Genomic DNA, 27,631 nt, shown 5'->3' with positions numbered 1-27,631 from the left:
CACTTTTCCATCCAGCAGAAATATTCAACACATTGTCACAGAATTATTCTGCAGTTGCACAACAGAAGAATATACAGCTATTTTTACATTTTCTTCACTGTCAGGTGCAGGCCACAATTGATAAGTGCAGCAGTGGCTCAGGTGGTAGAACAGCTCGGCTGCTGATCCTTGGGTTGGCACTTTGAACCAGATAATCCTCGATGTGAAAGTCAACGTGAATCAGCTACATTTTGATTTTCCAGTGTGAGTTCAAAAGCTGAAATATCTCCCAGGTGTATATTAGACACTGTTCACTTTGTTGTGTATTTCTTTTCTTTTAACAGAATTGTTTGCAAAAACCTGAATAATGTGGCTTTTCTATCGGGACCTTTACCTGCTGAGGAATAAAATACCCAGCGCTGACCCTCGACCAGCCTTGGTGGCATTTCCTAATCCCCTTTCTGCCCCTCCCACCCAGAGAATAAAACCACCTATGAGGTGACAACAACATTTCCCTCTCCTTCTCCTCAGGCCATGTTTCCCCTGCAGCTGCTCGCTCTGCTCTTCATCTCCACGCCGAGACACGAGCCGAAAGAGAAGGAGAGGCAGAAGGGGAAAGAGGAGGAAGAGTCGGACGGACAGAGAGGAGAGAGGCCGGGGAGTAAATATGACCTGATGTTCAGGAGGGGAGACCTGCTGGAGGTCCCCAGGACTCTGTTCACACACTTTGGGATTTACCTGGGGGCAGGCAGGTGAGTCTGACAAACCATGGACATCATGATGCTACGATGTGATTGGTCAAAGATGCTTCAGAATGACAGAAGAGCTTTTGAATTTCGATTTCATTTTTTTCCCCTGTCTTTTATATCATCTGCTTTCCTTTCCTTTCCTTTCCTTTCCTTTCCTTTCCTTTCCTTTCCTTTCCTTTCCTGTCCTGTCCTCCAGAGTAGCTCATTTCATCCCAGACATCATGCCCATTATCTCCAGTGACCAGTGTCGAATCAAGCAGATGGTCACCAACACCAGACTCCTACTGGGAGTCCTGGCCAAGGTACTGAAGCACCCATTCAACCCAGTGAACCGAGTGAGAGTCACCATGATGGTTAAGAAATCTTCTGGTTTGGCACTTTCTGTGGTTTGAGATAAATTCCTGTTTGACAGAACTTTCTTTAAGAGAATCAGATTTATATCATAAAGACATGAAGCTTTCACAGCTCCACTTTTATCTCAGTAAAATCTCCACAGGTGGAAAAATGACATCAAAAAGACTGTGAGAAATTGTAGAGGTTTGTTTTACCTTTGTCCATGACAATCGAGCAAGGACTGAAAAAGCTAATAAGTGGATCTAATAATGAGCTGTTTTGGTTTTTCAACCAAACTACAGTTTACAAGGTCAAAGATTAACTTTCATTCTCAACATATCTAAAGTTTTGATGATTTTTGTGGTTTCAGATCTTCTTGGAAGAAAGTTAGAATAGATAGAAGGAAGGAAGGAAGGAATAGGAAAGGGAAGAAGGGTTGCAAAGAAATGAAAGAAGGAATGGAGCACTTTGTGGTCTGGGGTGCACAGGTATCTGATGGTGATGTTTGCATGTTCTGTACTAAGTTCTTCACAGATTAATATGAAGTGTAAATGTGTTCTTTCCTCAGTGTGGCAGTGTGAGAGTGGACTCAGTGGACGACTTTGCCTACGGATCAGAGATACTCATCAACACCATGGACAAGGTGACTCACATCAGAGGTCAGATCAAACCTGAATCCTGTCCAGCTCCGCCAGTGCAGCACAACGCTCCTGTAAAGCTGCAATAATATCTGCCAACACGGGTGTAACACACAGGTCACCCCGCAGGGTGACAGTGTTCGTAGAGGCGATGGTTCCAACACAGTGTGAGCAGCGCAGTCTTTGCATGTAACTTGTCCTCCACTCTCCCAAAAACCTACCTGTTCTGTGCCCTGGCCAGGTGTGCAGCCGTGCGGCGCTGCAGGGGGATGAGGTGGCCAGGAGGGCGGAGAAGCTGCGGGGCGACGTGTCCTACAGTCTGCTGTGGTACAACTGCGAACACTTCGTCATGTACTGTCGATACGGCACCGTCATGAGCTTCCAGACGTTTCAGGTGACGCTCGACAGCAGACATCCAACCAGAATCAGAACCACTTTGATGTTTGAGAATTAAATGTGATGTAAATCAGACACAGAGGTTCCACAGCCCTGACTCAGAACCGTCATACAGTGAATCTCAGTTTGCTCGTGAACCCACAGAGAATTATCCCTTAACTCTTCAGTTCCCCTCAACCCTAAAACCTTCCAGCCTCTTTCAGCTCCTGCCTTTGGTTTTGTGGCACATTTACTATAGATGAGGTGATAAAGTGTCAGTGTTGACCTTCTGATTGGCTGACTGACCTGTTGTTACTAGAGCTCCAGAGAGAAGCCTGAGAGAGGAGATGTAAAACTACACTGAGATGGTTTTAGGTTCTTAAAACCACAAATATGTCTTCTGATGGAGATCAACACTTCAGATAAACCACAGAAGAAGAGTAAAATATGGAGCTTTAACTGCAGTAAGTAACCTCCAGTAGTTTCTAGAACACCTGCATGCACCTGGCCCTTCAGCCTTCAGCCTTCAGAAAGAATCTACAACAAACCTAGAAGAGCAGCTACTACACAGAGCAGCTCTGCCCTCTTTTCCCAGCTTCTCTGAGTACTAAACGCCTCACAGCTAAAGGTCACATACATTTACTGTAGCTGTGAGGCGTTTATTTCCTGCTGCAGATTAAAGCTGATCACAGATCAGGCCAGCCTGCCTCTTTAATTGGGTTAAGCCTCCCTGTTGCAGCAACAGGCTGCTAATGAAAGCTCCATTGTTTCTGTGGTGTTGTTCTCAGCTGCAGACCGTTGTCTCCTTGGAGCTTTGATTGCAGCTTGTGATTAAAAGCGTGACAGAGTGTAATTGTGAAATAACAGAGCAAACAAGATTCTGGGTTTTACACTGATGGACAGAATGAGGAGGAGAGAAGGAGAGGAAATGAGAAGTGGAAAGAGAAAGATGGAGGGAAGAGGAAATTTCAAGATGAGCAGGAGGCCTCTCAAGATTTGGCCTCTTTTCCTGATGAAACTCTTTAAAAGAAGGACACGTTAAAAATGCAGCGTCACACTGAACAGTAGAAAAGTACTGAAAGTTCTTTGTGGTCTGAAAACATTTCCCTCTGAAAGTAACATCAGAGCAGCGAGCAGACAATGAGCCAAAAAGTTGATCCACAATTATGAAAACTAATTTAAATGTGGATAATAAAAAGATTTTAGTTGATTATTTGATTATTTTCTCAGATATGAATAATTTCCAACTTGACTTTGTTTCTTTCAGTGTAAATTAAACATCCTCACATTTCTCACATTTGATGGATCAGATTGTTATCAGACATAAAAACAATAATCTGTACTAAAGGAAATCTGTTACAGCCTGTGCCTGCTTTAAATATCAAGTTTAGATAAAAGAGGAATAACATGTGATCTTGTATCACCCCTGACCTTTAACCTCTTTACTTTTGATTTCTTCTTTGCCTTCTCTTTGTGGAGAGAAAAAAACATACAGACCATTATTGCAGTGCTGCTTGAATCATCCAACAGCACTGAAACAGTTATTAACATTTTGAGAAAGAAGACATAAGAATTTAACACATTTATGAGATTAGCTTTTTGCGGAGTCATCTCATAATGAATGAAGAGTTAAACAGGGAATTGTATTTCACTCAGACAACAGCAGAATAAGATATTGACACCGTCAGAGTGTGAACAGCTACTGAACAAGTGCTCCACAGACTCTATATTAAGTTTTGATTCATAACTGAAGCTCATCCTCACAGTGCGTTTATGTCAGTGATACTATGTCAGTGTAACTTCTCCACCTAGTGGTTATTTATGGTTCTGACCTCAAACCTGGTACCAGGGTTAAACACAGAAAACAGGGATTTATTTTGTACTGATAAAACCACACATACAAAATATCTGTCAACAGAGGCGGATGATACCAGAGAACAATGGAAAAGAAAATAACTGACGGCGAGTGTATCCAAAGGTCCAGCCGGAATAAGTCAGTTTCTTTTTTTGAATGTGGAATTTCTCCATTAATAAAATCATGTTTTAAAGTAAAACAAATCAGTTGTCAACAAATCAGTTACTCTGACAATACAATATCTCTTTAAAACAATCAAAGGAAATGTAAAACAGAATATAAAAGCTAAATATAAAACACTTTTGTTGTGCCCATCTGTTGTCCTGAGAATTTGATGACTCAAAAGTGTCATAAAATTTTAAACAAAGTAAAAATGTCTTTATCTGGCAAACATTTGGGGCTTTTACCAGTACATCTCAGTAACCAGTATCCAGATCCAGCATACGTAAAAGCCTGATTGAAACATATCTTATCATATTACTAACATCATACCTACTACTGTATTTTATTCGCGGTTACTTCACTTCATCACTTTTCTCTCTTCTTCATCAGTTCTGTAAGACTGTGAGGAAGCTGCTGCTGAGCCGGCGTGTTGCCAAGGTGACGGCGGTGCTGGGGGCGTGTCTGCTCCTCTACCTGAGGACTGTGACCACCTGCTTCACCCTGCTGGCTGCCCTGCTGCCCTTCCTCATCTGGATGGCTTCCTGAAAAACACATGAGACCGAGCCAAGACTGGAAGAGTGAATGAACTCTCAGTCCACATGAGGATTGTTCTTGTCTCTGCAGGTCTGCAGTCTAACATGTACACATTTGAAGCCTACACATGAGAATAATCTGTGAAAATATAAATTTATAACCTCAGTCTAATAAAGATTGTATTTTTCTGAAAGTCTCAGGTTTGTGATATTCTGTTATTTTGACTTTATTTCCTGTATTCTGTTTAATTGTATTTCTACTTTTTTATTTTATTTTATTAGTCTTAATTTTTGGACAAGATTTTATTATATTATTATATTATTTGTATTTTTTACATTTGTTTATATCACTATATTTCATTTAAATAGATGTGTTTAATTTTTTAAATTTAGCTTTTTCATTTTTTCATTTTATTTTATTGTTTTATTAGATGTATAATTATTATTTATATTATATTATATATATTATATATATTTTATTTTATTCAGTTTTATTTTATCTTATTATATTAACTTTTATTACTCGTTTATTTCTTTTATTATTCTGTTAATCAGATATATTACTGTTATTGTTCGTTTTCATTTTGTTTTATTTATGATTTTATGTCACTTCACAAGGGGAACGTAACAACGTGTTGTCCCGCCTCCTGTGACCCAGACGCCCGTGTTGATTGGCTCAGAGGGAATCAGCTTAATGTCAATCAAAAGTTGGCCGGTTTTTTGACAGTTGTTGAGTTTTTGAGCAGCGTCGCTGTTTGAGGTTTTAATCCGGTCAAGAAGAAAAGGTTTCTCCCTGAGGAGCGATGGCGAAAGACAGAGTCGGTGAGAGGTTATTTCGCTGTGGTTGGTGAACTGAACAAGTTCATGGTTGGCTTGAAATCGGTTGGAACAGGTTTCGCGGGGAAGCTAACGTTACCGTTGATTCGCTAAAGAGCCGCTAGCAAAAAGTTTTAACCGCGGCGCCCGTGCTAGCTGTTAGCTGGTGGTGTTATTCTGTGGTAGTTTTAACATCTGGATAAATTTAATAGCGTAAACATAGCATACTAGTTAGAAAGCTAGCATTAGCATTGTTACGGTTGCTAATTGGTTCTCAAAGTTGGGACTGTGGGCCGTTAGGGGTCGTTGAAGTTGTTCAAAATGGTCCAGTCAATAAATGAACGTTAACCAAACAAAACACTGAACAGTCGTTAAACTTTCACTGTTAGTGTCTGAAGCCTTGTTAAAGTGGACCAGGTAAAAGGATGAGAGCCTCCACAAAGGTTTAATAATGATTGACCGGTCAGTTAGCTGACAATATAATGCATTTCAAATTGGACTGTATGGTTAAAATGTTCCTGACATATAGGTAATAATTCGGAAGCTTCTGATAATTATTTGTCATTGTGTGCTTTGTGTGCTAAATTTGTTTAAAACTTATCGGCTTGGTAACTGATTAAATAGTATTTCCTTTCACTTGAATGCAGATTCAATCATATGCAGTTGTTGGTTTCCAGCCATTATTCCTCTGCGGTGTAGTTTAGAGCAGGATGCTGCTGTCAGCCATCACGTTGAGATGTTGAGATGTTGAGAATGTGCAGATAGTTGACTGTAATGTCTGCTGGACAGACAGTGACAGAGAGTCAGACGGAGACATGGAGGGAGACTCCGGTAAACTCAGTCCGCTGGTGGGCGAGGACGAGTTCAAGGCCTCCTGCGCTAGGGAGATGGCTCTGGTGGCTCTGATGGACAAGACAGGCTACAACATGGTGCAGGAGAACGGGCAGAGGAAGTACGGTGGACCCCCGCCAGGTGTGTGTGTGTGTGTGTGTGTGTGTGTGAAAGGCTGTGACACAGGAAACACAGAAGAAATCCAAACAGCTTCATGCGTTGTGATTGTGTCACCACACATCTGCATGGCTTTTTGCTGAAAAACATCATCATTAGTTATGATAATTAACCAGTTTTCTGATGACTAGTCAGTCATTGCAACATTAATATCAGACCTGTAATAATGACAACAGTGTGTATGTAGTATTTCTGACAGGCCTGTGGCTTCACAGGAGATGAGAGGTGTGTACACACAGTTATCTAATTCTCAGACAGTCGACTGATGAAAGTGACCTGCTGGGAAATCAGCTGTATTAGTGAGATTAACAACCTCAATAATAAACTCCCCAGTGAGACATGAAAACTGCTGAAAGAAAACAAAAAGACCAAAAAATGAACTTTATCAGTTGTCTGATGACAGACACTGAGACCAAAAACCAAGACGCCCCTGGGTCACATTACGTCTTTGTCCAATGAGATATTCAGAATATCTTGTGCAGAAATAGAGCCTGATGCTAGATGAACTAAAATTATAGATACAACAAATTTCATTATTGATTAATCTATGGATTATTTTCTAGAGTAATCAATTAATCATCTACAGAAAACACTGAGAAATGTCCACCCCCACATACTCAGTGTACCCCAATATTGTTGCTGATTAGTTTCTTGCTGATGGACTAATTGGTTATTTGAACTGGGTTGAACTCCTGCTTTATGAGTGAATGTAATTTGATAATCTGTTCTTACTGTCATAAATTTGGTTTATCGTCCAACTCTGAGCAGAAATGTGTCAGAGCTTCAGCCTCAGTCTGGAGTTTAACCCAGATAGACTCAGGTCAGACTAACAGTAAGACATCTGAATTCACTTGTTCCACAGAGCTGTCTAGTTCTCGACCATGATCAATAGGACTTTTGAAACTTTTTTCAAACCAGAGAACTGTGTTCAATCTAAGAGTGAAATTCAGACAGGTCTGAAATATATTTGTGAATCGGTCAAAGCCTGAAGATGACTGAGCTCCGCTTCTCTGACAGTGTGTTTGTGTGTGTGTGTGCTCCAGATTGGGAGGGGCCACCCCCCCCGCGGGGCTGCGAGGTGTTTGTGGGGAAGATTCCCAGAGACATGTATGAGGACAAGCTGGTGCCTCTGTTTGAGAGAGCGGGCAGGATCTACGAGTTCAGATTGATGATGGAGTTCAGCGGAGAGAACCGCGGCTACGCCTTTGTCATGTACACCAACAGGTAACAGCTCTGTCACAGAGACATCACTTCCTCCTGTTTGAATTATTAGTCAATGATTCTGTGCTCACTGATGTTACTTAACGTAGACGGCTGGATCACAGTCTGAGCTATTTTTAATCTTCAGTTATATAAGATTCATTATGATTAACAAAGTATTGGTGATTATTGCCTGTGGTCCAGAGAAGCAGCTCAGAGAGCCATCCAGATGTTGGACAACTACGAGATCCGCCCGGGAAAGTTCATTGGAGTGTGCGTGAGTCTGGATAACTGCCGCCTCTTCGTTGGCTCCATCCCCAAAGAGAAGAGGAAGGATGAGATCATGGAGGAGATGAAGAAGGTGTACCTTCTGAATACAGGCTGTGTGCATTTCTCTGTGGACTGAGGCTTTAATACTTTCACAGTATTAATATAGAACCTAGACCTGCTTTATAATCACAAACACATGGACAGGACCTTTAGCTTTATAGTATATAGGATCTTTAATATTGATTAAAAGTTCAATCATGATGTTAAAATCCTCTTTGTTGTAACTTTAAAACCAAATTTTCAAAAACAAATTGGCAAAGTCACGGTTAGCCGTGGAATCAAAAGATTTATGGTATTTTTGGCATTTGGGAAACAGCTCTAGGCTTCATACTGTGGGTGGATGATGCATGGATGAATGTACATTGTACTGATATGGGCTGTACATGAAGACGCCTCTGGCTCAGCAGTTCAGACTGAGGAGGTGGTTCCTCCTTTTATTGTTATTATTAGTTATGTACCTTGTGGGCAGGGTTACTGGAGCATTGAGATTTCCCTTCATTGTGTGTCCCAGGTGACTGACGGGGTGGTGGATGTGATCATGTATCCCAGCTCCACAGACAAGAGCAGAAACCGAGGTTTTGCTTTTGTGGAGTATGAATCCCACAAAGCAGCAGCCATGGCCCGGAGGAAGCTCATACCTGGTAACTGTTTCTGTTGACACTCCAACTCTCTCCCTCTTTGTTTCTCACATGTCCTCTTTTTGTGTTTTTCTTGACACTCTTGTCTTCACATTCTCTGTCTACACACACACACACACACACACACACACACACACACACACACACACACACTCCGCAGCATGTGTTGTAACTGACTCTGAATCAGCCCGTCTTTGTCCAGCAGAGGGAGGTAGAATACAAAATAATGCAGCTGCAGTGTCTGTAGGGGAATTTAACTGTGAGACTTCAGATACACGCAGAGGCCAGTTTAGTAGGTACACCTAACTACAATGAACTCATTCTAATACAAGTCATGATTCAAGCTAAAATACCAAATGATCGCCTGCTTTAACTTGTTCATTGTGAGGATTTGCTGTTTTTACTTAAACACAAATAGACTTTTGCAGCCAACAGAAACTGACTCAGTGCTGTAGCACCGCTGGAGTTCACTCAGTCATGGCAGCAGGAAATAGACTTCCAGTCTGCCAGTGACAGCTGCTGATAGACGGCAGTTTTCACTTTGACCATTTAAATAACTCAACAATACAGAGACGACTTTAAAGTTGACTAATGTAGAGGTCACATGCAGGAAGCAGCCATCAGTCATTTTAGCAGCAGTGGTTAAAATGAAGTTCTGTGAGAAGTGTCATGAAGCTGTGAAGTCTTGAGGGGTCTCAGTATCGATGGGTGATACAGTGACACAGCAGTGATTTATAAAGCACAAGAGGTTCTGCTTGACCAGCTCTGATGAGGAGTCTGTGCTCTGTATGTCCACTGGTGCATTGGTGGGAACCAACGAGCAGGACTGCTGGAAGGCAGTATTGGACCTCTGCATCACTGGAATGCAGCACATTGATTTATAATGTTTAATTCCACTGGATTAGCCACAAGCACTGTTTTTCTCCATCTGGTTATTTTAGCTGTAAACAGCAGGTTTCCCCACAGGACATTGTTTAGCACAAGCAGTGAGCACCCCCCTGCTCTGATCAGTTTACAGCCACAAGAACCCTACCCATGTCAGAGTGAATGTAATTCCTCTGCAGGTGCCTCGAAGGTTTCTGCTCCCATGTATTTTCCAGTAGCCCAGGACCTGCAGGGGCCTCATGGGGGCCTCTCACAGAACCTACCTCCACTGAGATAAAGAGCGGCTCCACTGCTGTCAGAAGAAATAATCACACTTTGAAAATAGTTTTAGACTGAGGGAAAGCAGTTTGTTGTGTGACATAGCACATCATGGTACAGATGAGCTGTTTGGACCGAACAGCCTGTGGGTAAAATCTGACCCCCCAGCAAAAATATCTGGCCCCTGAGGAAGTCCCTTGAGACACATTATCTCTCTTACAAGAGAGAACTGGACAAAATGCCAACATAAGGTAAGTGTCCCGTAGTTACACACATTATTAGTTTATACATTTAACACAGCAAATGGAGACATGAAGGACACAAATAAAACTCAGCAATTGAAAACAGTTCGACTCCTCTTGACACATCTTTTGAATGTGACGTTTGAATGTGTCCTGTACGACAGGCAGCCTCTGCAGTGCAGCGTTTCACTGCACATGAGAGTGAAAATGAAAGTGTATGAATGTGGAAGATGATTTGGTGAAATTCACTAACTCACTCTGATGGTAACACATCTGTTAACTGGTGAAAATGACAAACGTGGCCGCTGGCAGGTCAGATCAGTTGTCACTAATTAATGTGAATTCTGTCAGTAACTTGGCTGTTGTCCGGTTTTTGCCAAAGATTGTTTATCAGGGAAGAAGCTCCACTCCTGTTGTGAAAAACACCTTAAGTTTTCTACTTGAATATGACACTTAAGGTTTAATTTCTTCTTAGCTGAGGGAGTTAGTTAAGGGTGTTAAGGGAGTTAAAGAAAAAAGTTACTGCAGTCAAAGAGATTTTACAGCGGTAAAATTCTACTGTTTCCATGGAGACTGTTGATTTGCTGCCATTAGTACTTGTGATACCTGTTATTACTTTTGTGAAGCTGGTAACATTAAAGGAGAGCGCTGCTATCTCATCCTCCTGTTTCACTTGTATTGTCAGTATGTGACTATTGGAAACCAGAGAAATGTATGTAGGTGATGATCAGATGTAGAGTTTGAGGATGTTATGAAAAGGTTGTGACCCTGCTGTGACCCTGTGTTTAACAGGAACCTTCCAGCTGTGGGGTCACTCAATCCAGGTGGACTGGGCCGAGCCTGAGAAAGATGTAGATGAGGAGGTTATGCAGCGTGTCAGAGTCCTCTATGTACGTATACACACCTGTGTGTGTGTGTGTGTATGTGTGTGTGTGTAGAATTTATATGTCTTTATCATAAAAATCCTTCAAACACAACAATCAGACATAAAATAATCACCTGTGAAGATACTTGTTATGTATTAAGACACTCATGAGGTGAATTCAGGTGAAATGTTTTAAAAGGAAACTTCATACAGCTAAGACAGTGTCCCAGTGATGAAGCTGTGCAATTCTTCCTCCAAAATCCCACCAGTATAAAAACTTTCTAAAGCCTTTTACTCCTCCACTTCTCTCCTATGCCGCTCTGCAGCCAAAGGTCAGTGTCTTAGGAAGAGGTCTCAGAAATATTCTGCAGCCTTGTTCAGATCAAAGGTGAGTGAGAGCCAAGCGGCAGGGAGGAGACTCGCAGGAGCTGCACACCCTTCAGGGGGTCAATTACCATGGAGGCTTTTACTCTGAAAGACTGAGATGTGATCTGAGGGCAATAAATACAAACCTAATAGCTCCTTGCAGTTGTGTGTCGGAGGGTATTTTTAGCCCAGGAGGTCCAGTGGTTTAAATAAAAAAGCCCTTGGTGGTGTGTGTGTGTGTGTTTGTGTATCTCTGTGTCTGTGTGTGTGTGTGCGTGTGCACTGCTGCACTGATCCACAGTGAATCTGCCAGCGATGAAATAAGCACAACTACCTCTGATTTGAAGATGCTCTGAAACAGATCATCAAACTCTGGAGTGCAAGCTGAGTTTGGAGAGAGCAGGGAATTTGAGAGGTGGCGAGCAGGGAAAAGAAAGCAGGAAATGCCATTAATTCTCAGAGGACATCGGAGACTTAATATAGCAGTTGTTATTTTACTATTTTTGTTAAATGTTCAGTTCATTAGAAGGCCATGTTCAGTCTGACTATAGGGGAACCTTTGTCTTTGTCCTCCCTCCTTTCTCTACTTCCTTCAGTGAACGTTGGCTCTGCACCAGCAGTAAGAATTAGATCTCAGAAAATATCCTGTTTAAATTAAAACAGTCAGATAACTGTGAGGATCAAGAACCTTTGAATCTGAAAACACATATCACTAAAATCAGATGCAGATATCATAGGATCTTTCCTGTTAGTTGTCATGTTCAGATGTTTTCCTCTAGGCCAAAGTTAATCCAGTCATAGTTTCAACTATGGCTGTCGTGATAATACAGTGATGGCGGTTGTTAGGCCTTGTGGATATTTTGTTCATCTTTTTGTCTTTTCACTGTGAGCACAGACAGAACAGAACCTGAGCCTGTCACTGATTCATCTGCAGTGTCGACAGGAATCATCCTGACATCTGTAGACAGCTGTTAGCAGAATCCTCACACTGGTCCCTCACTGTGTGTTACATGTTGTTATGACAGAGTCAGATCAGACTTGGATAAATATCCTTGGTACAGTTAAATGTAGGTGTATCTGTGCTCCTCTGTTGTAGGTGCGTAACCTGATGCTGAGCACCAGTGAAGAAACTCTTCGTCAGGAGTTCTCCCGCTTCAAACCAGGCTCTGTGGAGCGTGTCAAGAAGCTCACTGACTATGCCTTCATCCACTACCGCTGTCGTGATGACGCTGTCACCGCACTGAGTTTAATGAATGGGGCCCAGATCGATGGAGCCACCGTGGAGGTGACGTTGGCCAAACCAGCAGGGATCAAAGATGGGTGTGTAGTTGGGAGGAGGTACAACAGCAAAGCGTACCTGGGAAACAGCGCAGCAGCAGGTGGAGGAGGAGGGAACGGGACATATGTTCTGCATAGTAATGATGGAGGGATGCTGGGAGGCGCCGCGGACGGATGTTCGCCACTGAGACCTGTGTCCCTGCCACCGCGCCTGGGTAGCCCCTTCTACCCAGGAGCAGCAGGAGGTGAGGAGATTAATGTGTGTAGAAACTGTAGAAGAATTCATTTGAAAATTAATGTTATCAAATGTTGCAGTGGTCTTAGCAGCCAATGACTTTATTTAAAATTGCAGAGCTTCTCATCTGTTGCTATTCAGCGGCTGGAGAGACAAAATCCAAAGCGTTAAACACAGCAAACAAAACTGCACAACCTCCAGGCTTCAGTGGAGAACAAACATTAGATCGGAATAAATGTGTCGTAAAATATCCAACAATTAAAGCAAAGTCGGGCACGTTTGTTTCTGTGAAACAGGCTGTAAATGAGCTGTTATATTACTGAATAAACAGGAGACGTGTAACCTCCATCTCCCCACAGACAGCTCCAGGTTTACTGGAGTGACTGGAGCTGACGTAAGTACAGCTGCAGCAAACAGCTGCTCAGCTGCAACACATGTCCCAGTGATGCACAGATACTTTCTTCCTTTCCAATTTTTACAGTGTGAAAGTGAAGACACTTTTCAGTCAGTGTAAAATCTTCACAGGCAGCAGGTTGTTAAAGAAATCTGATCCTTTCATATACAAACTCTGGTACTAACTGCTCTCCACTTTAAAGTTTTCTTCTTCTATCTATTTCCTCATCAAATGGCACAGGAATTTTTTGATATTTATAAAGTAAAGCTACTTGGTTGCTGTTTTCACACTAGAAACAGTTATTAGGTGAATGGATTTAATGGCAACACAGACAGAGGTAAAGACAAATTTCTCATGATATTATGACAAATATCCCAGGTGACATTGAGTCTCACAGCACAATCTCTTATACTGATGCTGGCTATTGTGTAATTATGTTTTCTTGAAGGGGTTTCTCTTCAAGCCAACACATTTCCTATTGTTAGTGAAGTTCTCCCGAAACTACGCAAACTTCTTTTTTTATCCAAATTAATGTTTTTACTGTGACAGAAAAGCTTCTTATGAGCCTGACCACCTAAAGAGTCAGTGCTGCCTGGACCAGGAGAGTGTGAAACATCTGTTGTTTCTCCTAACACTATAACAATAATAACATCTACTGGGGCTCCTCAAGCTTTCTAATGAACTCCACTTTTACTGTTTGTTTTATAATGAAAGCAAAGCTGCTTCCTGTTTTTCATCTGCTTATAAAATCCTAATGTTTGATTTAACGTGATGATTTTTCAGTTTTTATCCTGCAACTTTGAGCGGGTTTCGACTGTGTCTCATGACAAACCACATTCATCAGGTCTCACTTGTTTATTGATACAGCTGAGATATTAATCTGGTGATGAAGCAAAACTCCAGCTTCCTGACACCCGCAGACATTTCTGAAAATGAGAAAAGTTTTACAGTTAACTCTTCCACAAATGGATTGTAAAATATTCATAAGAGGAAAGAGAGACTCTGCATCACTCCCTTGTACCACTACAAGGGAAATAGAGAGAGAGGGACTCCAGGGAAAAAAGGAATTAAAGATATACTGTCGGATTGAGATACATTGTGGAGATAAGAGACAGATTCAGAAATAGAGAGAGATGGACAGAGACGGGTAAAGGTGGAGGGCAGGGAGAGATAAAGTTACAGATACAGATCATTTTAAATGATAAAACTGCCATTTCTTCTCATTAGTCTACACTCAACAACCCATAATGACAAGTAAAAACATGTTTGTTTGTTTTTTTATTTTTTTTATTTTGCAAATTTATTAAAGGCCCATATTGTATAAAGGTAGATATCCATGTGTTTTTGATTATAAAGCAGGTCTAGGTTCTATGTTAATACTGTGAAAGTATCAAAGCCTCAGTCCACAGAGAAATGCACACAGCCTGTATTCAGAAACTGAGCCTTAAAACCAGCCGTCAGGACTTCTGGAACTTTGTGATGTCACAACAAAGCAGTCACTGCCCTCAGCCACGCCCCAAGCCCTGTCCACCATCCAACCTTGCAGGATTTGGTTTCTCTGAGTGTTTACCTGAAATTTAGATTGAATCTAGATAAGAGAGTCTGTGATGCACACACATTAAAACACACACACCCACACAGCTTAGAGATAAGTAAACAAGACAGAGTTTGATTGGGTTGAAAGGTCACATCATGCATGATGTGGTCAGAACATCTGAAAGCTGCTGGCACCAAGAGTGGACAACAGCTGAGCTGCAAGATAAGATGCAACAGCAGCGACTCCAGGGAGTAAACAGAAGAAACTCTAACAAGTTACAAGCAAGGAGAAATGGTGGAAAAAAAGAAGAAACAACAAATAGGGCACAAAACAGAAACCGTCCTCTGACAAAACAGATGGTGATAGAAACACTCCATCAACAATTTGGTCTTATGCACATATGGATATCAACACATCAAATAAAACACAGAAGTGTCAAATATGGGACCTTTAAAAAATCCTGAACTGAAATCTGTCATTTACAGTTTAAGTCTTCACTTTGTCATTACAGATTATTGAGTCTGGACCGATGGATGAAAATGTCACTTTTGAAAAATGAAATCATGATTATGTATTTGACGTGTGTTGGCACAGATTTGCCAATGAATGCTCTCGTCATTGTAATTAATAGACTGGATGCGTTTCATTCATCATGGTGATTAAAGCAGCTCAAGTGTTTTGTTTACTCTGAGCTGATGTTGGTGATGCTTGTGTTGTGTGAAGGATGGTTGCACAGTCCAGACGGGCAGCTGATGTGTTTTTGTTCCTATTCATGTCTGTCATTGGAACCAGAATCACTGGATATTTATTGCAAGTTTTAATAAACAAAACCTTTGCACTGACTTGGATCTTTAACTGTTATGTATTTAAAGGCACAGGAAAAAATATTATCACAAAATGAAGCTAATCTAAAGAAAAAGCCTTGAGCTGATAAAGCTTCTGGATGAGCTGAGAGTGAGTTTTAAGGACGGAGTAATGGAGACATAAAGTTAGACAGAGAGGAGCTGAGTCATATTTTCTGGATGAAAAGATAACTGGTGATAGTTCAGCTGCTGAAGAGCTCGTTTCCATCGGATATTTGACTTTAATGTGTTTTTAATGAACTGTGGTACAGTAAAGAGCTTGGATTATTAGACTCCATTACAATTCAGCATCTGTTGTAATGAGTGCTAATGCTAATCGTGTGTTTGTCTCTACCTTACCAGACAACCTGGACAGGTGTGTGTTCCCTCTGTTTCCCGGCACTCCCCTCTCCCCCACCAGCCTGCTTTCACTGAAGCCGAGTCAGATCGGCTCCGCTGTCAGTCTGCTCGACCTCTACTGCCGCAAAAACTACTGGTCACAACCCGAGTACCACTTGTACTCCACACCTGGACAGGACGGAAAACTGCTGCTCCTGTACAAGGTCTTTACACAACTCGTAATGCACAGTTACACATCTTAAACTAATGCTTTTGTACAACAACAGACCAACACACTGCAAATAAAGTTACAGAGGCAGAACAATGAGATGGAGATTAGTGTGTGCAGTGATGCTCTGCACAAGGTGTCAGGACACCTCAGTGCATCATCATTTAGATTATTCACCACTTCAGGTTACTTCATCTCACTTCACCTCAACTTACCTGAACCAACCTGAGTTCACCTCAACGTACTATATTTCAGATTCACTCTAGCACTTTACTGAACTTAACTTCATTTATCGCTGTGGCTCTCACCTGAACTTCATCTCACTTCACCTCATTTCATCACATTTAAGTTCATCTTCCCTTCACTTTACTTCATTTTACTTCTTCACTTTACTTGCAGCATCCATTAATTACAAACAACAGAACAGTAACAGAAGATGTGGAGTGAATAAACACATAATTGTTATTATTTGTATAAATTGTGTGCGTGTGCGTGCAGGTTGTGATCCCATCTACACGAAGCACCTACATCCCAGACAAGCTGTGTATGCTGCTGGATGATGCCAAAGAGCTGGCTGCACAGACCACCCTGTGGAAACTGGGTACTGTTTAACACACGCACACACACACAGTGAAGTGCTTAACACTTTAACTCAGGCTTTTCCTGCCTGGAAACTTGCCCGCTTACAGGTTCTCCAGGTTCAGATGAGGAGATGAAGTTAAACCCTGTCAGACTTTTATACAGTAGTGGCAGCTACACCCTCATAGTTGCTCATTGTTCATATTATGTGACTGAAGGATGTCAGGAGACGTGACACACCTACATGCTAAGAGTGTGATTGTTTGAACGGTGGGTTGTGTCGCAGGAGAGAGTTTATATTGTTCACACTGGTGCAGAGACATTTAAAAAGTCAACTGTTGGTGCAATATAATAAAAACAAGACCTTCTGTTCAGTTTTTTTATGTGAAGTTAATGGTCCCAAGATTCAAGATTCACTTTATTTGTCATTTCCCAGGGTATTTGCATACACAGTAAGAAACAACAGAGTGTTTCTCAGCATAGTGCAATGCAATTCAAAAGACATAAACAAATAAAGTTGGATTAGTTAGATTAACAATCTCTTAGAATACATCTAAAAACAACCATTCAAACACAATCACCCTCTAATATAGAACTAAATACAATCAATCAAACGTTCAGACACCCTTAGCAGCCAAGCTCACAAACAGTTTGTGTTTGCTCCTTTTGTGCACTGAAAGTGCAGTTTGGTTCTGGTATGAATGCACTGACTGTAGATACTACAGGATGAGATACTGCCACGTTACACATGCATTTTAATCACTCTATTTCTATTCATCCGACTCAGCAACCTGAAGCCAAAGGAGCAGATGAATCTGTGTTGGCTGAATTACATTTTCACACCCTGAGTCTGACATCATTTATTCAGAGTTGCTTTATTGTCTCTTCTTCTTCTGGTGTTTCACATTTGCATGATGCAGATAAAGGAAATAAAACGACACAGAACAAAACAAATGATGTAATGATGGTTGTAAACTGACTTTATTCTTTCATCTTAGTCACTTAGTTTGTGCACTCATTTAACTGACAGTGGGTTCAGGACCCTGCAGGAGCCTCACAGTCACTTTAAACACTTGGTCCTATGACAGCTGAAGGAAAACTGGATTCTCACAGAGGAAAACCTGTTTGATGACACAAAGGGACCAGTGTGGCAGCCAGTTTGTGTTGTTTATCGTCTGAACTGTGTTGTAGCAGCTGTCAGAGTCTGAACCGGTGCCATCTGGATCTCCCTCCGAGCCAATCACATCACTGCCTGCACCAGTGTCTCTCAGAGCCAGGCTGCTGGAACAGCACGTAGAATCTTTGAGGAGTTCTGTTCAAACTTAGATATTTAAAATCAAACATGCTGTCTGAACAGACATCAGGACTCCAGTGAATTTGATCAAAGCCGTTACTCACCTGTATTTAAACATCTGCTTTATAAAGTCGTTCACTCTGAGATTGAGAGAGATGCTCACGCAGAAGTTATCAGCGTCTAGGAAGAAAATGTTTGTGTTACTGCTGCGAGCAAAAGTCTTCTTCACTCTGTACCATAAGATGTCTACACTGAGAGCTGGGTTATTCTAGACAAGAAGTGGTTTATACAGTGTGTTGTCAGACCATGTCGAAAATCAAAGGTGTTCACAGTTGTTCTGAACAGAAGTGGAAAGTGGAGTAAAATCCAGCTGTCATTTATAAAGAGGGGGGTGATATAATTTAAAAGTGGGGATCTTCTCCTGGAAGAGACGTTCATGGTGGTTGATCCACTTCAATGTGCAGACGTGTGACATGCTTTGAGTTTGAAGTTCCTGTTTGAGACGGAGAGACCAAATTCTGTCCTGCTGCACAGTCTCAGATCATGGACTCTTTTTACCAGATACAGAGGTAAAGAATCGCCCATCATGCCTTTCTTGTAACACCCAGCTGTTCAGTCCCTCAGCTTTCCATCATGAACATCATCCATCTGAAATACTACAGAAGTTGAGCTTTACTGTGTCTCTGGGGGCCGCAGCTTAAGTGCAGCATTAATTCACCATCAGTGCAGTTAGAAGGGGGACCCACAGTCTTCACATCCACATGAAAGGAAATAAAAACCACAGAGAGAAGGAGGGAGAAAGTGGGTCGCTTCACAGCACGAGGAGGCTGAAACATGATTCACATTTAAAATGCTTTTCTTAATTGACTTGCAGGAAGCAGGTTTGTGTGGCTGCAGCTTTCTCTTGTCCCTGTGGTCCGAAGCAGCGACCACCAGCCAACCCACATGCAATTAAAAATGTTTTTTTGGACCTGAGATGTTATTTTGAAAGTGCAGAGAGGAAAGATGGAAAGTGCCTGGGCTATTGGAAGTCCGCCCTGTGGTGGACGCTTTTAATCAGACTCTTACGATGCATCTATTTTTCATCACGCTCACAGCTCCAGAGGGAACTGATTATCAGCTTCTGATCAAGATAAAAACTCCTCCATTTTCAGCCACATCTTTCTGTCCTTCATCTGTCGCTGCATCAGTCCCTCCAGGATCTCATGCTCTTCTTTTTTTTTGTTAAATATGCCCAAAATGACTAAGAGTTCTAAGAATGTTTTTTCAAAAAACAGCAAAATTGTGTCCTTTTTTTGTTATTTTGTGGTAAAATTCATGTTTTGAAATAGCAAGTCAGTTAAAAGTCACTAATTACTGATGATGATGTTCATGGATCTGCAGTGGTGCTGGGTGTAGGTGAACATGGATCAGACGGGGTGGTGATTATTAAATACACTCAGCCAATCACATCACTGGCCTCAAAGCTCTGACACAGCTGAGCCAATCATCATCATGAAGTGGGTTTCCACCTGAATGCAGGAAAAAAATGTATTGTATTTTAAGAAGTTTAAAAATGTGAATGAAAGCAGGTGGAGAGAAACTCAGCTGTTGTCAGGGTGGTGCAGAGTGTGGAGAAGCTTTTCATACAGTACAGAGCAGCTGACAGCAGATACTGGAACAGTCACTCATGTTCATTATAGAGAAACGCAGATGGATCAGTGTTGCTGCTTTAACCACGTTAAAAGTTCATTTTGATGCTGATTTATTTTGTGTTGTTCTTTTTCTCCAAGTCTTAAGTTAGTTGTTGGTCCAGAAACAGACTCTGACTCTGAGGCATCTAAAACCCACTTTCCACTAAAGTCCAACAACTTGTTCCTGCTGCCTTGTGAGAACCTGAGCAGCCCGAGGACAGAGGACATGTCCGTCTCTACTGCAGTGAGACACTTTGACAGAAAACTCCAGCTCATTAAAGTGGCTCTGAATTGGATTTATTTTGCTGACAGAAATATTGCAGGGACTGACTGGAAAAACTACATGGCCAAAAGTATGTGGACATGAATCAAGTAAAAATCTAAATATATTTGACGGAGCTGGTTCGTTTGTTCTTCTTCACCTCCTTCCCTGCTTCTCACCCTTCTCTCCACACATCTTATTGTGTTGCTCTTTCTCTCCACCTGTCTCACACTTGTGTCCTCTCTCCCTCCTCCTCCGTCCCTGTCTCACTCCCTCCCCCTCTCTTCTTGTTTCCTCTCTTGCAGACTCGTCCTTCCTGAGCGGAGCTTCCTGTGATTCTCCCAACAGCGCCTCTCCTCCACTCGCCGTGCCCTCCTGCCTACCCCCACCTCCCCCCAACCCTCCCTCCCCCTTTCCCCTCTCTCCCTTCTCTTCTCTGTCCACACTCACCCCCCCTGCCTCCCAAACACAGAGGCTCTACTTCAGCTCCCAGGCTCCTTTCTACTGATGGTGAGACACAGCGATGTGATGTTGACGGCGAAGCCTCATTATATTTTCAGTGTGACAGTTGTGTAGTGGTTCAGCTTTGTTATATTATTTGTACAGCAGCATATTAGCTGGTCAGAACAATCTGCAGTGCATTGTGGTCCGTTTACAGCATGTGTGAGTGGAGAACCTGGCTTTCCCCTGCACTGTATGTATGACTGTATCACTAGTTAATGTTCACTAGTGATGACACAGCTGTTCATCTCCACATCCAGCAGTCACAGATCAACATGATCCTTCATGTGGTGTGGTGCCTGTTGCCTCTCTGTCAGCTCTGTGTTTGGTCTCCTCCAGCTCCTGAGGGAAACGTCTGGCTCTGTAGCTGCTAAACGCTCCTCCATGTTCAGCAGCTGCTCTCTGACTGAGTCTGTCTGAGCGGTAACAGTGAAGCAGACCAGGAAAGTTGTGTCCGGACATTAACTGAGACAGTGGCTCTGTTCACACCTGGTTTTAAAATGTGTCTTCATTGACCACATGTGATTGGATCTCACTTCCCTGCTTCATATGCAAATAAACACGTGTGTGTTCTAGTTTTGAACTCATCTGAGAGGCGGCGCCGGTGTCAGTATATCTGTGTGTATGTGTGTGTGAGTGAAAAAGAGAGAGGGAGAGGAATGGAGGGGTGAGTGAATCTGTGTGAAAATGTGCTGCGCAGAGCTGTGTTGGGACTAATCAGACTGTATCAGAGGACGTCAGTAGAGGAAGTGGTCCTTCAGTGTGGCCCAGGACATATTTGTGTTCACGCTACTAAAAGAATGTGGCCACACGTGCCCCAGACCAGTTCCAAATGTGGTCTCAGTAATCGGATCTCAGATGCCTGCTCAATGTGTCTTTGGTGCCTTCACACCTGAACTTAGAGCTCTCTTGTGATTGGATCACCTGAGACGAAGTTAATACCAGGTCTGAGCAGGTCTGAACAGATCTGAACAGGGTCTGAACAAGTCTGAACAGGGTCTGAACAGGTCTGAACAGGGTCTGAACAGGGCCAGACATTCGTTTTCACTGGTGTGTCTGCTGTGGATGCAAGTAGAGAGATGTCATGGATATTTGTTGCTCTCATCTTGAGTTGATGACGGTTCAGCTTTGTCCACTTGGCCGTCACAGTTTCCTGTGTCACCATAGCAACGACAGAAACCGCCCGAAGGCGCTTTCAGACAGTGAGCAGTTGCCGCTGCATCCTGGCAGTGGCAATGATCTGCATTTTGAATAGGCAGCAGCAAGGTGTAACTCTGCCTCCACAGTTACCAGCTGCCTCCGATCCATCTCAGAGCCGCCCACCTGCCGTCCACGTGCTCTGATCTCATCAGGCAGCCGCACAGCCTGGGCTGCAGGAGAGGACAAAGTGAGCAATAGGACGTGTATCAAAGTGTAACAAATCTTTGAAGCTGTTGTTGCTCCAAGACGCTCATTGATCTGTTTGTTCACTGCTGCTGGAGAAGGGTATAATTCAGGGATTCATTCATTTCCGACAGTGACTGTTTTCTGGCAGCAAGTTGAAAAAGTTGAAGCAGCTCTGACAAAACCAATCAACAACAAACAGTGAAGTTTGCTGTTTTATTCCCTCAGGTCATTCAGTGTCTGGTGTCAGTTTGCTCTTCAGTCCCTTCAGACCAGTTTGTCTTTGGCTGCTGGTGAAGTTTTCTGTGACACAGATTTAACCCTTAAATTTGGGTCGTTGGCGACTGTTACTATGAATAAATACAGACACAGCTATGAAGAGGCCCTTTTACAGTAGTTTATACTCACAGCAACGGGATGCTGCGGCACCTGGTGTCAGGTTCAGCATTTCGCTTGATACTGGCGGGTGTTGATGACGGCAGCTGAGCAAATGAAGATGAAGTAAATGACGAGTCGTTAACCTGAGACATGAGAGTGTCTGAAAATCCACTGTTTAGCTACGTGATGAAATCAGAGTGGAAAGCTGTGTTGTTCAGATCGTCAGCAGGAGAAAAGACTGATGTGTTTCAAACAAACCTTCCCTCTTCAGGGATGGAGGCTTCATGTAGCTCCACCTGCAGTTCACAAGGTGTGTGTTGCTGCTTGTTAGTAACAATAAAGAGCATCCAGTTTAAATACAGTAAACACTGGAGCTTGTTCACTCACTCACTCACTCACTCACTCACTCACTCACCATACAGTGTGTTTGCTACATAGAGGGGGAGAAGTGCAGACAGCAGTTGGACTCCACATGTTAAATTGCTCCATCATTAAGCGCCTGATATTGGTGATTATTAGTATATGAGGCGAAATACATGCTTTCTTATGAGTTGTGTAATTTGTATGCATCTTTCATGTATTATGTTTGTTTTCATTTGTGTGTACAGAGCAATCTTTGCTCTGTTTGTGTCAGTTTGTGTTGTTTTTAAATCTGGTCCCAGCAGGCGCCTGAATGATAATGTTTGAAATCCTGCTCCTCGGGCAGAGGAGGAGACGAGCTGCTGCACAGTCGAGATGTGAGAGGAGCATTATGCTCGCCAGACACTCACAACGGGCAAATAAACTCACGTTAGGTAGCAGCTAACGCTAGCAGCTAGCCTGTTTGTGATGAATTCTTCTTCTGCAGCACTTTCACAAGACAGGCCAGCTATGCATGATGGTCTACCTTAACTGATGTAGTGTACACATTCTGTACACTACATTTTGGTGAGCCTTCAGATAAAATATACAGTTGAAAACTGAAACATCTCTCCATGGCTCCTTTCTCTGATGATTTTGTGTTTCTTTGACTTTAGGCCACAGTGACAGTCCAGCCATGATCCACGTTTCATCTAGTGATGTAAAGATGTGACGTGTTGTTGCAGGAGGCAGCAGCAAGAGGACAGTGTGCAGCAGAGGAGGTGAATCGAGGGGAGGAGGAGGAGGCAGAGGAGAGCCAGGAGGAAAGGCAGGACTGTCTTTATTATGACCACACTACCAAATATTTCCCAGAGCAGTGTTTTTCCAACGTGCTGCCTCTGGCTGACTTCAGAGAACTGTTCATCTGTTTGTCTCATCTCCCTTTATTATACATTTTTATCTCGGATAGAGATGGAGGGAGGGAGGGATAATATTTAGTTTCTGACGCGCTGCTCGGCTTCTTTTCTCAGTCACCTCTGATAAACTCAACAATGAAAGACACTGTTTAGATTTCACAAAAACGCACAAATCCAACAGATAAACCATCTTCTGTCAACCTCTGTTAAATGTCAGCCTCCCTCTCTTCTCCTCTCTGAAGCCGTCTTCTTTCAGCCGAACTTCCCCTTACAGTTCCCATAATGCCACAGCAGGGACACAGACGTCATGTTCATAACATTTACCATCAAATAAGGTGATTTTTGTTGTTTTTGAGAGAGTGGATGATGAAAAGATGAAAGATTTGATTTATTAATAAATTTATATCCACAGAAGAAGAAAATTAGTACAAGTTTTACAAACACGCTTATGTCGTCAGCCTGACTCCAACTTCACGTTTTACCCTAAAAGGTAAAACGTGAAGTTGGAGTCAGGCTGCGAGCACGCAGCTCTATTAAAGAAGACCAGAGAAAGAAGAGAAAAACAGCCTTTTCCACTACATTAGATTTAGATTTAGATTTCCTTTCATCCTCTCGTTACACCAGCTCTCGAGAGCTAAAAACAAAAAAAGACTAGGAGAGGGCTTCTCTTTCTTCTTCTTCTTCCTCTTCAAAAGGAGTGTTTGTAGCTTTCATGTTGGTGTTAGTCTGAATTATGTGAGAGGAAGAAGAAACACCTTAAAGCCAAAGTTCTTCTGCTCGACGTCACGAGGAAGCTGAGATGTTTAGAGCCTTTGGTCATCGCAGACAAATCTGAAGCCTGAAAAAAAAAAAAAAAAAAAAAAAAAAAGCTGGAAGTTTTTCATTGTTTTCTAATTTGCCTGACCCACTTCACGGCGGTGTGTCTGATTTTTAGGGGATGAAGATAAGGAAAAAAAAAATCTTTGAGGGCAGATTGAAGATTAGAGAGAAGTTTTAGGCTCATTTAAGTCGCAGTGACTGAGAGAAGAGAGACTGAAGAGTTCAAATGAGTGAAAACACCAATAGATGTGTGTTTTTTTTTTAGATGTTTCTAATGTTGCTGGCTTCTTGGTCCTTGTGTCTTCACATCAGGAAAATGATGAGAATGAGGCATTTGAAGGCAGAATTAGAAGATTTTATTACTTTTATTTCAAATTTGTAGTCATACAATGTTGTCAAGGAAGAAAAAGGTTCAAGTTTATTTTTAGAGAAATTTCCTTGGAAACAAGCCTCACTTCAATCTATGTAAATATTCATTTATTACCAGTTTATCTCTACACAGCTGAATAAGTAAAATCTAGAAAAAGTATTGAAAGTAATTTGCAACATTTTCTGTCAGTGAGAGCAGGAGAGGAGGATGAAATCAGGAGGTTAGTTTATTTCTTTATCAGAGGATGAGAAATTCAAAGCCGAGTGGAGTCACTGTTGTCGTGTCCATGGTTCTTTAAAAGCTTTTGTTCTCACTCAGTGATCAGTTCGATTTCTTCACAGCACAGAGACGAGTGTGGAGGTTAGTGCACAGAGTTAAAAGCAAATTCTTTTCTTTGTTTATTGATTTATTGATTTGTTCAGACTGAGCAGCTGACAAATTCTTGTTGCTGTTGTTGATTCAGGCTGTTTGTAGCTCTGAACGACTTTTTATGAACATTTTTTGATATATTTATATAGTGAATGTGTCCTCACCTCCTGAATGATACTTTAATCCAATTTGTGTTTCACTCTTCTGGTTCAAAGTCAAAGTTTCTGAAGTTTTGTTCAGACTTTTTATTCTCAGGCTGGAAAAACACATTTGTTTTTTAAAACTTCAAAAGAGTCAGAGAGAATTTGATTATTTTAGATTCAGGTCATAATATTTATCCCTTCTGTCATCTTATTCAGTGAATCAACAAATCCAAACTGACTGGAAATGGTTTAGTGATGAAAATGAATCAAAAAAATTATAATAATTATAAATAATAATAAAAAAAAAAACCTATTTATTTAACAATCCAAATAACAAAAGCTAATCAAAACCAAAAATCTGGAAATCAGCACCAAGTGGAAGAAAATGAATTAATGAATATGACCCTATTTATTTAGTTCAGATGTGTCACATTTACTGTAAATAAAGAAACAATGAAGAGTTTGATTATAGAATGAGAGCAAAAAATAACAAAGCTGAAGTTATTGTTGAAGTGACGTCGTCTGGAGATATTTTTCTGTCACGTAGAAACACTAAGTGATGAAATGTCAGGGAGCTGTTTGTTCTGTACTGAAGGACACGTTCAATGTTTTGGAATAAAACTCTACAACTGTCAATGGATTCACCGCCAGCGTGTTTTTGTCAAAAGAAGTGGCTCAGTGTTTGGACAGAGTTTACTCACCTGGTCTGGATGTGTTCTGGGAATCTTGGGTCCTGGGGCTTTAGTAAGAGTCAAGAGTTGTTGAGAGTGTCGTTACATTAAATTTCAGCTTTTTTCTGATGATGTTTTGAGGATTTGGTGCAGTGACCAATCAAATACGTGCATGTTCACCTCACTGTTTAGCTTTGGTCGTTGAGGTGTCTGAGAAGTTTACAGAGCTGTTCCTTCACAGTGTGTCTGGGCTTAGCCTCAGGTCGCTGATTTAGCACACACAGGTAGACAGGTGTACCTTTACTTTACAGCTCTCCAGCAAAATGGAAATTCTGTATAATAAGTGGACAAACGCCATCTGCTGACAAAGATCATGTGATAGGATTGAAAGCTCCAGAAGAGCAACTGCATGGATGAAACTTTGGGAATTCTTTTAATTATTGAAATGTGTTTCTGTGTTGTAACATTAAGTAATAAAAGGTCAGAGTGTGTCGCGTTACATTCACAGAGTGTGTGTGTGTGTGTGTGTGTGTGTGTGTGTGTGTGTTTAGAGAGATAGACCACAAGTAATTGAGTGTGTGATGGTGAGTAGAGATATGTGTGTGTTTGTGTGTGTTCATAATAACTCTCTAAGTGGCTCTGGTGTGTGTGTGTGTGTGTGTGAACTAATCTCCTCCTGTCTCTGCAGAACCAGGAGCTTCTCACTCATTTAGTCTTTCCAAAGGAAAGTCGACGCCTCCCCACCTGAACAGTTGTACAGGTTGTATCTTGTAATCAGCTGCTTGGATTTGTGTGAAATTTGGTTTACACAGTCACAATTGAGGGTTATGACTCTGTTGACACATAAAAATCAGAAATTATTGATTTAAAGTGGGCGTGGTTTATCGGCATAAAACATTTCACCTTCCAAATTTAAAAACAGCCAATACAGAGCTGAAATCTTTGTGATGAAAGTTTGCCTCACTGGTTCTCTTCAAAATTCTCCAGTTTTGTCCTCCCTCATCCCTCGTTTCATCTGTTTGCCTTTTTTTAGCTCCAGTCTTTCTTCTTCTTCTTCTCTCTCTTACTCAGTCTTATAGTCCCTGTTCACCTCTCCTCCTCTCTGCTCAGCTATTCTCCTGTCAGCACAAATCAACACCTTTGTTCTAATCAGCCCTGTTGTTGCAGAGTGTGTGTGTGTGTGTGTGTGTGTGTGTGAGGAAAGTGAGTTTTCAGGTGTTTTTAGGTCCTTATTGCTGTTTTTGCTCTGTGATGTTATAGGACATCAAAGTGTTCTTTCTTTTTTGAACCTGCTGATGGAGGAAAAACCTACTGTTCTTAAACTGCCTGAAAACAGCTGCAACACCGTGTGTGTCTGTCGGTGTGTGTGTGTGTGTGAGGGCTACTTTTGGGGACAAATTTCAGTCTAAAGACCAGTGAAGTAGGGACAGAAGAAGTATCAGGTAAAAATCAGGTTTCTGGATCAGTGGTTAAGGACATGGTTAGTCTCAAGGAAATGAATACAAGTCTATGTCAGAGCCCCAAAGGTGACCTATAACTGTGTGTGTGTGTGTGTGTGTGTGTGTGTGTGTGTGTGAGCGAGCCTTCAGTTGATTGAGAGGAGATAATGAACTTCAGTCCACTTGAAGCATCAACCTCCAGGTCTGAAACCTGAAGCTGAGAGCTGCAGTTCAACCACTAGAGTCTGGCTCCAGCAGTGAGTCAGTCCCACAGACTCCCATGTTCAAATGTCTTTACAGCAGAAAGAAACATGTTTACAGCCTGGTACAGAAACTGTTCTGGTCTCTAGAGATCATTTCCTCCTTCATGACGACTGTACGGCTGAATTTTCATATTAAAGCTGAAAA

The 27,631-nt window shown here is 41.9% G+C and overlaps 2 protein-coding genes across 5 annotated transcripts; both read left to right on the top strand.

Annotated features, from left to right (window-relative positions):
• Positions 1 to 231: 231 nt before the first annotated feature.
• Positions 232 to 4,813, top strand: lratb.2 (lecithin retinol acyltransferase b, tandem duplicate 2). Its single transcript, XM_071459930.1, has 5 exons — positions 232 to 731; positions 925 to 1,030; positions 1,630 to 1,704; positions 1,941 to 2,093; positions 4,482 to 4,813. The coding sequence occupies exons 1-5, from the start codon at positions 514 to 516 to the stop codon at positions 4,635 to 4,637; spliced, it is 708 nt and encodes a 235-aa protein (XP_071316031.1). The 5' UTR covers positions 232 to 513; the 3' UTR covers positions 4,638 to 4,813.
• A 476-nt stretch (positions 4,814 to 5,289) lies between these two features.
• On the top strand, positions 5,290 to 25,753 carry rbm46 (RNA binding motif protein 46). Of its 4 annotated transcripts, none has more exons than XM_071459887.1 (11): positions 5,290 to 5,446; positions 6,230 to 6,412; positions 7,492 to 7,672; positions 7,853 to 8,009; positions 8,490 to 8,619; positions 10,794 to 10,891; positions 12,329 to 12,755; positions 15,882 to 16,081; positions 16,585 to 16,687; positions 20,200 to 20,404; positions 23,242 to 25,753. In XM_071459887.1, the coding sequence occupies exons 1-10, from the start codon at positions 5,428 to 5,430 to the stop codon at positions 20,400 to 20,402; spliced, it is 1,701 nt and encodes a 566-aa protein (XP_071315988.1). In that variant the 5' UTR covers positions 5,290 to 5,427; the 3' UTR covers positions 20,403 to 20,404; positions 23,242 to 25,753. The 4 variants fall into 4 exon arrangements, with proteins under 4 accessions (XP_071315988.1, XP_071315989.1, XP_071315991.1 ...); XM_071459888.1 differs by having other exon boundaries at positions 23,173 to 23,311; XM_071459889.1 differs by having other exon boundaries at positions 5,306 to 5,446; positions 6,234 to 6,412.
• Positions 25,754 to 27,631: the final 1,878 nt, after the last annotated feature.

The sequence above is a fragment of the Trachinotus anak genome, unplaced genomic scaffold (genome assembly GCF_046630095.1).
Source record: "Trachinotus anak isolate AG129_WGS33_773 ecotype Australia unplaced genomic scaffold, CSIRO_AGI_Tana_v1 ptg000023l, whole genome shotgun sequence".
In the NCBI taxonomy this organism is placed as follows: domain Eukaryota; kingdom Metazoa; phylum Chordata; class Actinopteri; order Carangiformes; family Carangidae; genus Trachinotus; species Trachinotus anak.
Note: the sequence above shows the minus strand (reverse complement) of the source record. Positions and strands in the feature narration are given on the sequence as shown.